General features: G+C 40.7%; 1 protein-coding gene across 14 annotated transcripts in view; it reads left to right on the forward strand.

The window, feature by feature from the left end:
- The window catches only part of TRPM3 (transient receptor potential cation channel subfamily M member 3), a 598368-nt gene extending 587435 nt beyond the window's left edge, over positions 1-10933 (forward strand). For all 14 annotated transcript variants that reach the window (XM_053291345.1, XM_053291347.1, XM_053291350.1 and 11 more), the window contains one exon: positions 591-10933. In XM_053291345.1, the coding sequence (XP_053147320.1) occupies positions 591-2037 (1447 nt within the window). In that variant the 3' untranslated portion in view covers positions 2038-10933. The remainder of the gene's footprint in view (positions 1-590) is intronic.
- The last annotated feature ends 237 nt before the right edge of the window (positions 10934-11170 follow it).

The following is an 11170-nucleotide window of genomic DNA, read 5'->3' on the forward strand; positions in this document are numbered from 1 at the left end:
GTGAGGAAGGAGGGACCGGCCCAGCTGCACAATGGGCAAAAGTGGCGTCGGACAGGACACACACAGGGCTGAGTGAGATGAGGCTGACCAAGCCAACATCCTGTCACTCTCCCAGCTTGAATTGCAGCTGGGTCATTAGATGGAGGGCTGGCTTTCTGTCTTGCAAGCCCTACACCAAGTGAACTGGCTGCAAGCAGGGCCGGCTCAGAGAGCCTGACAAAGGGCATGGCAAAGAAGGTGGCATAACTATGCCCCTCAACGTGAGGGGCATGGCTGGGGCCCTGCTTGTTGGCTTACATTTGCTCGGGGCCCCACTTCCCCCACGGGACAGCCCTGCTTGGCTAATATATCTTACATCCTCTTGCATTATAAAAATATGAAGGCTACAGAACAGCTTGCAAAATATAATATTTTGAATCATAGACTACAAAGGGTGTGTCACAATAAGCAATTTATTATGCTTATTTGTCAGCATTCCCACTCAGTTACCTCTGATAGCTGAATACCTGACTATCAATATATCGCTGTAATCTATTTGTCCTGCTTGAAAGTAACTGTCTTCTTTCTTTCTTTCTTTCTTTCTTGTATAGGGTAGAGAATATGGCCATGAGACTGGAGGAAGTGAATGAACGAGAGCACTGCATGAAGGCTTCACTTCAGACCGTGGATATCCGGCTTGCGCAGTTGGAAGACATGATAGGACGCATGGCTACATCATTAGATAAGCTGACTGGCGTGGACAGAGGAGAGGCCACTAAGATACGTTCTCGTACATCCTCTGACTGTACTGACACAGCCTATATTGTCCGACAGAGCAGCTTCAACAGCCAGGAAGGGAACACTTACAAACTTCAAGAGAGTATAGATCCTGCAGGGGAAGAGTCAATGTCACCAACCTCTCCAACAGTAACGCCCCGCTTGCGAAGTCACTCCTTCTATGCAGTGAATATGAAGGACAAGTGTGGGTTGGAGAAGTTTGAAAGCATTTTCAAAGAAAGGTCTCTAAGCCTCCATCGTGCTAGTAGCTCTCACTCTGTCTCAAAAGAGCAAAAAATGCCTTTAGTGCCTACAAGCACTCTGTCAATTGCTCCAGACTCCAGAAGGCCTTCCTCTTGCATAGACATTTATGTCTCTGCCATGGATGAGTTGCAGTCTGGAATAGAACCTCTTGACAGCTCAGTGAACATCCTTGGGACTGGAGACCCGGCTCTCCAAGCTCAGATAGCTTCCAGTGTTCTCTCAAGTAGCGCCTATGTAAGCGGTACTCCTGGTGACCGCATTTCAGGCAGGAGTATTGATTATGAAGATCCCTCTTCGATGGAAACCCGAGTTTTTTCTTCAGACTATTCACAAATCACAGACAGCCAAAACCCCTGGGATTCTGATCCTCCCTTGCACCATACATTAGAGCGATCGAAAAGCAGTCGATACCTGGCTACAACCTCATTTATTTTGGAGGAGGCACCTATTGTCAAATCTCACAGTTTCATGTTCTCTCCATCGCGGAGCTACTTCAGCAGCCTTGGAGTGCCAGTCAAAACAGCAGAGTACACGAGCATTACAGACTGCATAGACACCAGGTGTGTCAGTGCTCCTCAGACCATTTCAGAAAGGTCCAGCTTCCCTGGAATACACGGAGACAAGATTGATGACTTGGGATGCTGCTACCCGGAGAGGGAAGCAGAACTAAGTCACCCAAGCTCTGATAATGAGGAAACTGAAGCCAAAGACAAAAAAGGGGGTTCCTTGTCTCCTCAAGATAGCAATACATCTAGAACACTGTCCAACAATATACCGCTTCCAAAAATCGAGCGGGCCAACAGTTACTCTGCAGATGAATCCAATTTGTTGTATGCGCACACACGGAAAAGCTACTCCATCAGCGATAAACTTGACAGACAGCGCAATGCAACAAGTCTCCGAAATACATTCCAAAGGAGCAAGTCATCCAAACCAGAGAACAGGGGGGACACCTTGTCAATGAGAAGACTCTCAAGAACAGGCGCCTTCCATAGCTTTGAGAGCAAGCACAGTTAGATACAACACACGCATAACAAGAATAAATGTCTGAGAAGGACCTGCTCTCCTTTTCCTTAGCAGAATGAAGTAACCTCAGATCATGATATGTCAGCAACAGCTGGCATCTGCCACCAGTCAAGTTAGCACTTTGGTAATCTCAGTATCAAGCGCTGAGGTTCTATATCTTGATCTAGTTGGCATTTGCACTTAATGGGGGTGGGAGGGTGGGGAGGAAAAATTGTAAAGATGTTGTTTTTTACAACCTTTATGACATCATGCATAAATGGGTGAATAGTTTAAGAAAACTGCCTTTCAGAACAGGAGTATGTGGGCTTTAAAAGAGACACAAAATAACATGCTTATAAAGAGGGTATTTTAATTTTGATTCTGTTGACTTTTACACCAGTACCATCTTTGTGATGGCTGGTGATGGGCATCTTTGTATTACTCTAAAGGAACAGAAAGCAAAGCAGTCTTTCCACACCCCTCTACTTCTGCCTGATCATTGTAGAAAAACAAATTAACAGCCACACGATGCACCTGTCTTCTTCTTCTTATTATTATTATTATTATTGTGCCACAAATGTTTATATTTTCAAGAAGGGAAAAAAAGAAATGCCTTTTGTATAGCAGCATGAGGGAAAGGGAAGAATTTGTGTACTAGATAAATTGTCACATGATTTCCTGTATTAAACAGGTGTTTTAGCACAGTTGAGCAAGCTCAGGATGAATGTAATCAAGTGGAATAGTAAATCTTTATTTTTTTAAGTCACATGAGTCATCAGTTTAGAAAATATTTAATGGCGCCTTCTTAAAATGCTATGCTGAGATGGTTAAAAACAGGGCAGGACTGACATGTTTCCACTGTTCTGTGCAACATTCCATTTCATACCTATTTCTGTGTATTGCATTCATTGTGGCTTTTTTGTCACTGCCATATTGTTCTAATTGTCCTGCCATTGTTTCATATAAAAGCATGTTTGTAACCAAACATTTCAAAATGTACAGTATGTATGGATGTGTATCCTGTAGTCTGATCTTGGATGAGCACAGAACTGGAGATGTTGAATGATGTTCTTCTCTGACAAAAACAAAGGCTTTTAGGGACTAGTTAAAGCACCAAAGTGAAATTAAGAGTTCTGATAACCGCAAAAGCCATTCTTTAAATATGCTTCCATTGTACAGAAAGGCAAAGAGCAAGACAATATTTATTCTATAAAATGTATATGCCACCTTTCTGTGAATGGTGGTGCCCTGTCCTGCCCTGCCTCTGGAATGCAAGAGCGGCCACTACCTCCTCCCCACTTCCAGCAAGCCTCCCCTCCAGCGCCTTGCAGGTTGCAAGGGTTCAATGGGATCCATACTGTCAGTAATGAAAGCGTAATACAGCAAATGGGTCACAGTGCCCTACAGAAGAAGAAAACCTCAATCATGAAACACTTTTAGGAAAATAATTTCATGATTACTTAGGCATATACTGGCTACCATATCTATGAGTCTCCTTTGCTGCTTATAATAGACAGGTGAGGCTTTAAAAGATGCTTTGAGGCAATTGCTCCAACAGGCACGGACTTAATTCCTTTGGGCAGTTTTAACAATCTCAGTCTAAATGTTCATGTGTAAGCACTCTCCCAGAGGATTAGGCACCATGGAGTAATAAGCACAATGCTTTGAAGATAGGTGCATGGCTCTACTTACCCTGACATTAGGTGAAGGTGAAGGGACGAGCAATTTCAACACATTTTCATGCTGATTTAAAATATAATATGTATTGCAGTTTCTCCCACTCACTAGAGCTCCCATCTATCATCAGTCCCTTCATTAATCCAGCTCTCTATCAACTAAGCTGATAGTTTAGTCATATTTCTGTCATGTCTGAGTACATGGCAGAGCTCATAGAATGTGCTGTGCTGATTGCGAAAGCCAATGGAACAAAGCAGTTTTCTTCATTAACCTGCTTCAAATGTGCTAACTTTACCTCAGTCTATGTGGCTAGCTACTTGTTTCACAAACATGCAAATCAGAGCCCTGATGTTTTTGTTTGATTTTAAGAGAAGCAGTTTTTGGGAAGGTCAATTGAGAGCAGAGAAATCGTGGTGAAGGTGGGCACTTAACCCATTTCTTGTGTGCTGTTTCTCCACTCCACACTGCCTACAAAGTACCTTCCCCACCCCGGATTTCAAATGTATGTTTGCTGTGGCCAGATGTTTTTTAAAACCAACCAACCAACCAACCAACCAACCAACCAACCAACCAACCAAGAATGGCATCCTTCATCTAGGATTTGTATTAAGGATTTCTCTCTCTGATGCTTTTCAGTTTGTCAATGGAGGCTCCTTATTTGGGACAGAGGGGGTGTAGCCCCTCTCCTTGCCAGTCCCCCATTCTCTCACCAAACATATCATCTATTCCTCTTTGTCTTTCCCTCTATATGTCTCTTGTTTGAATGTTGCTCTTGGATTTCTGCTGCTTGCCAGTAGATGGCTTTGGCTCTTGGGGTTTTCTTTCTAAATTTCTTTGTAAAGCCATTTCCTCTCTCTTAGGGTGTTCAGTGGGATTTTATACAGTGTTCAGTGGGACTGATACAGGACGTTTCTCAGAAATGTTTATATTGTGAAAAAAGCAAAAATAAGACTTGCTTTTAAAAAAAGTACTGTATGTGCATATTTGTGAGAACAAAGAAAACTAGTGGGCTCTATGTGTGGCCAAATACATTGTGATATTTTCAAGTGGTGTGAAATGTGTGTATGTAGGTGCTACCTGCCAATAGGTGCTCAAGAGTCCAAACCCCCCTTCCCCTGCTTAAGTTGAGCTTCTTAGCCTAGTCCTGCATGGGGTGAGGAGAAGAGGCCTGAGATTGCAAGGAGGGGGAGAAATGAAGGCCATGCTGATGGAAGAAAGGATGGAGCTACTGAGGGGAAGGAGAGGCAGGAGGACTTAAGAGTGAGAGAGCATCACTCCTTTCCACACCAACACCTAAAATTAACCACTCTAAGGGCAGGATTCCTTTAATCACAGCCAACCAAGAGGTGAATTTAGCACTAAATCAGCAGTAAATAGACGGCTGCCAAGTTCTGGGAACGATGGAGATTTTGATTGAGACAAGTAAACAACTTTACAGATGGAGAAAACCATGGGCTGGTTCTTTCTAACTTAGGGTTGGGCCTGCCTACTATATCCCCAGCTACTATTATCCCCACCTGTCTCCCTCCCCTCCCCTCTGCCATCCAGCCCCAAAGAGGCAAAAGCCACCACTACAATTTGTAATACCACTTCTAAGGTTACTTTCATACTCAGCATAGCCATTTCAGGTTAAAACAGCCAGAGGCTAGGACAGAGTTGGCCGACCTGAGGTCCCCTACTACAGTTCCCCTAAACCCTGGTCATCGAACAATATGGCTGGGGATGATGGGAGTTGTAATCTGACAGTAGCTGTAGAGCTTCAAGTGTGCCATTCTTGGACTAGAACCTCACATGTAAAGTGCTCCTGAACAGTACAGCTCACTGAGAGCGTTATGATAGTGTTTGGATGATATCTGTTGAACTAGGTTTATTTTGGATTGGACAGAATGCTAATGCTATGCTATCTCAACTCTTCTGTGGGCTTAGCCAGCCTAGAATGGGATGAGAGCTATAAATGCACTTCATGAATTATCTCAAAGTGCAGCACAATTCAATTTTAACCTGAGCTACTGTAACCTGAATGAATATGTTGAGCTCATAAGACCCACTTAAATCACTTTTTGAATTCTTCTGTTTTTCTGCATTGACATGACTCTGACCTAAATTAAACCTACCTAGGTGATAATGTTATTGTGGTCTTGCAGTACTATCTTTATGTGTTACCAGGTTGTCAAGACTTATCCCCAGTTTAGCTGTAAACTAACTAGTGCTACCATTTCCAGTCCACTTACTAGGGTGGAGGAGACCAAATCCAGCAAGAGGGCTGATGATGTCCATAATTACTAGGGCAAAAATGGCAGCAACTAGTAATGCCTCTTCTTAAGGACCACTTCAGCATTGCTTCAACCTGCTTGTTTAGAACCTATTCTGAAATAGATATTTATACTGCACAGGAGCAGTTGTCATTTATGAATGGCATGTATGTGTATCAATGGTGGTGCACATGTTGCCCAGCATAACACAGGTATTGTTGACCCACCCGTGCTAATGCAGGCTCCTAGTGCTGATGGTGTCACATTTTTGTGCACGAGTACAGACCCTTCAAGTAGCATGCTCACTTAGCAATGTGTTTCAATTCACTAGTGCTTCCAGAAATGGGGATGCGCTACTTGAAGTATCTACACTCTTCTACAAAAATGCAGCACTGTTGGTGCTTTGCTAGGACCCCACAGCAGTGCAGGCAGAGCAGTAGTACCGCCCATATTATGCTGCACAGCATGTGGGCCAGTGTCTTTTGTTGTCAAAATATATGTAGTAAATTCATAAACCACCAAGAATGTTCACATAAACATGTTCTGATAGAAAACATTTTTTAATGGCCATACGTGTGTATCTATTCATAGGAACAAGAAAGCAGATCGTTTGAATTAAGCCGAATCAATTTGACTAGGAAATGATCAAGTTTAAAATGGCTCTTTCCTATCTTATACACAGCATCAACCATATTCATACATTTTCAAAACACCACCATTCCATTCTTCATGCCACTTGCACAAGATCCTTTTGGCTCTCTGGATTACCACACCCTCATCACACATACATATATCTCAACCAACAAGGCTGCCATGAACATTCTATCATTCACGTCATCTCCGTTGCTGAATAAGTACAATATGCAAGGGTCCTGATAGATCATTCAGAATTCATTAAAGTTAGGATGCTCCCCATCCATAGGCTTTATATAGATTTGGAACATCCCCCTTTATTAAACTTGAACTCCAGAATCAGTCATCTTGGATGTGTTCAAATCCATGCTTTCAAACAATTCTACAGCAGTAAGATCAGCAGTAAAGTACTCCTCTTCTGCACTGTCTGCAGTACCAACAAGGTAGAGGTAAACAGAAGTGAGGTATTTTACTGCTGGAACAGAATCCTGCTTCTTGCGAATATGGGTGCAAATGTACCCATACTTTCTCCTCTTTTGAAAAGATGTAATTTTGTAGATAGAATACACAAAAGATGTATTGAAACAAACTCTGTGATCACAAACCACAATTTTCTAAAACCTTAGAAAATTCTAAATTTCTAAAACATGGTGCCTCTTATATTGGCTGCTGCAAATGCTTCCTGTACCTCAATTTTTGGGAGTCTTTTAGGAGTTACACCCCATGTTGAGTATTCAGTGCAATTTGCTGTATTTGCTTCTAAAGTGGAGAGAAGAAACCATGCACTCTTTCATTTTATAATCACAGCTTGTTATGTTAGACTGTTCAGATTCGTTTATCCAAATGGCTGAGGGTGGAGAAAGATTATAAATGTCTGGATAAACACTAATCAAACACACAGGGGGCGGGGGACACAATGACATGAGATTAAAATGGGAGACCACCACCAAATTTGGATAACTCAATACTTCAGATAATGGGGCGGGGCACTCTTTTTTTGTACTGATTGCTATATTATAAAATGTTCTGTCCCATGTATAATCCAATATGGTGGTGACATGTGATCATATTAGTGAACGTTATAGAACAGCATTTGATTTTGCACTATATGGTCATATGTTTGTTAGCCTGCAACATTCAATAATACAGCACTTGTTACACTGAACAACAGGCTCAGCTAGCCACATTGCCAGCATATATATACTAAAATAATATGCAGTTATTGGGCGAGGAGTCACAATCTGTAGCTGCTGTGTGTATGTTTCACTTTCTCCTGTATAGTTCCACTGTCAATGTCTATGAGCTGATGTATAATCCTCTAATGAGCCACTGTGAGCTGTGATTGGTACGTTGTGATCGTGTGGAAGAACAAACTGGCATGTTATGCAAAAGATAAGAAAATTAACTCTAAAGTAATATTTTAAAACTCAGATGAGTTAGCTGTTTGTTTACATATGCTGGACAATTAAGGAAGCAGTGTACAGTATTTTTAAAATATTTTCATATTGTGATCCATTCTGTTGTTTCCAGTTTAAGTGATGCTATTCTATAGTTGGGTATACACTTGTCCTAGATATTGAATTATAGCACATTATTCTTTCACAATAATAGCGTGATAATGACTGAAATGGTGTCTTCTTCCTTAAATTTCAGTCTTATTTTGTGCTGATGAAAATGCATGCATTGTTCCATTGATTCCTTTGGACTATTAGGGGATTTAACATTTCAATATTGCCTGCCTGTAACAATGAATCCAGTTAGAATGAATTAACAATTTTGGGCTTCTCCATTATTTTCCAATATGTTTGTTTAAATGAAATTGATTTTTAACTGCACTTTAATATTATATGAAATGAAGTATTGAACAGTGTAGGTCTTGAACTTGCAGCATTTTGGATAACTCTGTATTTTGGAAATCTACTTCATTACTAGTTTTAGCATAGGTCTGTTATCAAGTAGCAGCAAGGTACAAATGACTAAACTGTAACAATTATCAGTTAAATAATAATAATAAAACCCATAAATCCACATAAATTAACTGAAGACTCCAAAAAGTAACTTTTCATTATGTGGGTTGGTTGTTTTTTTTGGTTGGTTTTTTTTTGAAGTTTGGGGGAAGATGTATGTCTGTGTATAGGATGTGTGCTGCTTTCTCAGGGTTTAGGTAGCTTGGAGACAAAATTGTTGAAGGAGAAGGCAAGCAACTATTTTGGACTTTGCAATTGCCCAGCTCTTGATAGATGTGGGAATGAAACTGTTTCAACTTTGTAAGCAAGTTTTCATACAGTAAAGTGAGTGCTTGCATAACACAGAGCCTTACAACCTGAGCCTAACATTTGCTGCACCAACAAAACTGGACACTGAGGTTACAGAAGCCAGTCATTGGTGTTGCAGGGAGCAGATGTGCCGATGGAAATGCTTAGGATGGGACTTTTGAACTAGCTGCTACTTTAGGGGAAGCCCGCTTATATTAGAAAAACCTTTCTGGAAGAAGAAAGGTTACCTGCAGTTGGAAGAGAGAGTGACCAGTCTTTTAAAAACATACATAGAATAAAAGAATCTCAGATCTGGAAGGGCCCTTTCAAGTCTTCTAGTCCAGCCACTTGTTCAGATCAGGGAACTGCTACAGCTTCACTCACACATGGTGTTTCTTCAGATTAAATATTGGTGATTTGACCAGCTGAACTGACCCCAATGAGAAGAAATAAAAATATTATTATAAACTACTGGCAAGCTTTTGAACAAACAAAATAGCTTTGTTCCATATTCTCAGGTTGCTGCTCTTAGCGAATTCAAGAATCAGGAAGAGAAAATTACACACGCCTTCTTGGATTTCAGCAGTATCAGGGTTTGTATGGGAGTTGAAGTGTATGTTTATTACCCACCTAGCTTTAAAAAAAAGACCCAACATATTTGCATGGAAATCCCCATTTGAGAGAGAGAAAACTTGTGCATTTAGATTAATGTTATAAGAAGACAGCAAGATTTAGTTCCTTTATAAATATCCACATGGGGGCATTTTTCTGGTCATAAGGTTGTTAAATGTCTCAATGGACTCAAAATTTCAAAGCACTGCAATGGAAAGACACTCCAAATAAATAATCCATAGCTGCAACATGTATCTTATTCTATTTTTTAAAGCATGCTTTTTTCTGACAACCCTAGTTTTATATCTCAGGTGGAGCCATGTAGAGTAAAATGAAAGGAAATATGACATGCAGATTTAATCAATCTCTACTCTGCATTATAAACCATGACACCCTCTCCAAATCCAGATGAATATGACAAGCATGGTCATATTAAAGCCTGCTGTTATGACATTGTTTTGCTTTGCATATAGCCATTAGGGCATGCTGAAAGTGGACGCCATCTTTTCCTTTCTTTGCCCGGAGTAGTCTTGTCCATTGATAAATTTGATGTGAGTCCATTGCCTTTAATGGACGTATGCCCTGATCCAGAGTTCTGTATGTGTGAGTGGAGGATCAGCTATCTCCCATAAAATGCACAGGGGAAGTATTCTGAACAGGGAAGTCTTCATGCTCATCCAGAGTTCCTGCACTTGAAGCAGGTTTCCGATGCTGAGCAGTAATCTAGATGTGCCTCAGTAGAGCTGCAAACACTTTCAAGCCCTGACTGTCCAGCTCTACACTGCCTTTCTTGTTTGAGGATGATAGCTAGGTGAACTGAATCAACAGAGACAGTGCCTGGAACTGTCTTTTGGAACAGACCAGGCTTGTTCCTCTGAGATCATCATAAGATACCTAGTTATCCCCCATCCTTCTGTTTTAAATGGAAGTCTTTCCAGTACTTCAACCAGCAGGAATTAGACACATTATTCTTTATCCTTTAAAAGGCTTGTCTATGGAACTTGGACGACCATTGACTGCAAAATGAGAACATTTTATTAGTTTAGAGGACAACAACATTAATTGAAATATTGTAGGCACATGTCTCATGAGTTGTATGAAAGGGATATTTTTTATTTTTGACCACTGCAGGGGAGTTTCTATGCTGCTATTGCTGTCTGGAACAGTGTTTGCAATCTACCCTAACAGAGAATATATTAGCAGGATTATCATTTGACAAATATTATACAAAAATAGTTTATTAAAAAATGACAATGCAATTTTTAAATGGTTTCCTAGAAGGTTTTATTTGTTTGACCATGAAATATATATATATATGTAGGAGAATGGTCCTTTTAAAGTTCTACTGGATTCACAATGCACTTTTAGGGTGTATATTTAGATATGTAATAAAAAGCAGAGGTTGGCAGTTGCTGCAGTAGGACTTTTGAAATTTCTGTAACAAATGTTTTGCAATAAAAAGGGATGTAGTTCAAAACATGCCTGTAGTTCCTGGGTACTTTTATTTGTGGTCAGTTTTTAACATCCAGATCAAACAATGGAAGTTTCTGTTTCTACCAACACAACACTATCATTCTTAATATACTTCTGTTTCTGGCCTTTCTGATTTCACATATGGACATGACCTGAATTTGTAAAACTGCTACTATGAAGCTCTTCTCATGATCCGTGAGAAGAGCTTCTGTCGGGTCTGCGGGGAGAGTGGGCTTAGCCCGC

The sequence above is a fragment of the Hemicordylus capensis genome, chromosome 2, assembly GCF_027244095.1.
Source record: "Hemicordylus capensis ecotype Gifberg chromosome 2, rHemCap1.1.pri, whole genome shotgun sequence".
NCBI classification, from domain to species: Eukaryota; Metazoa; Chordata; class Lepidosauria; order Squamata; family Cordylidae; genus Hemicordylus; species Hemicordylus capensis.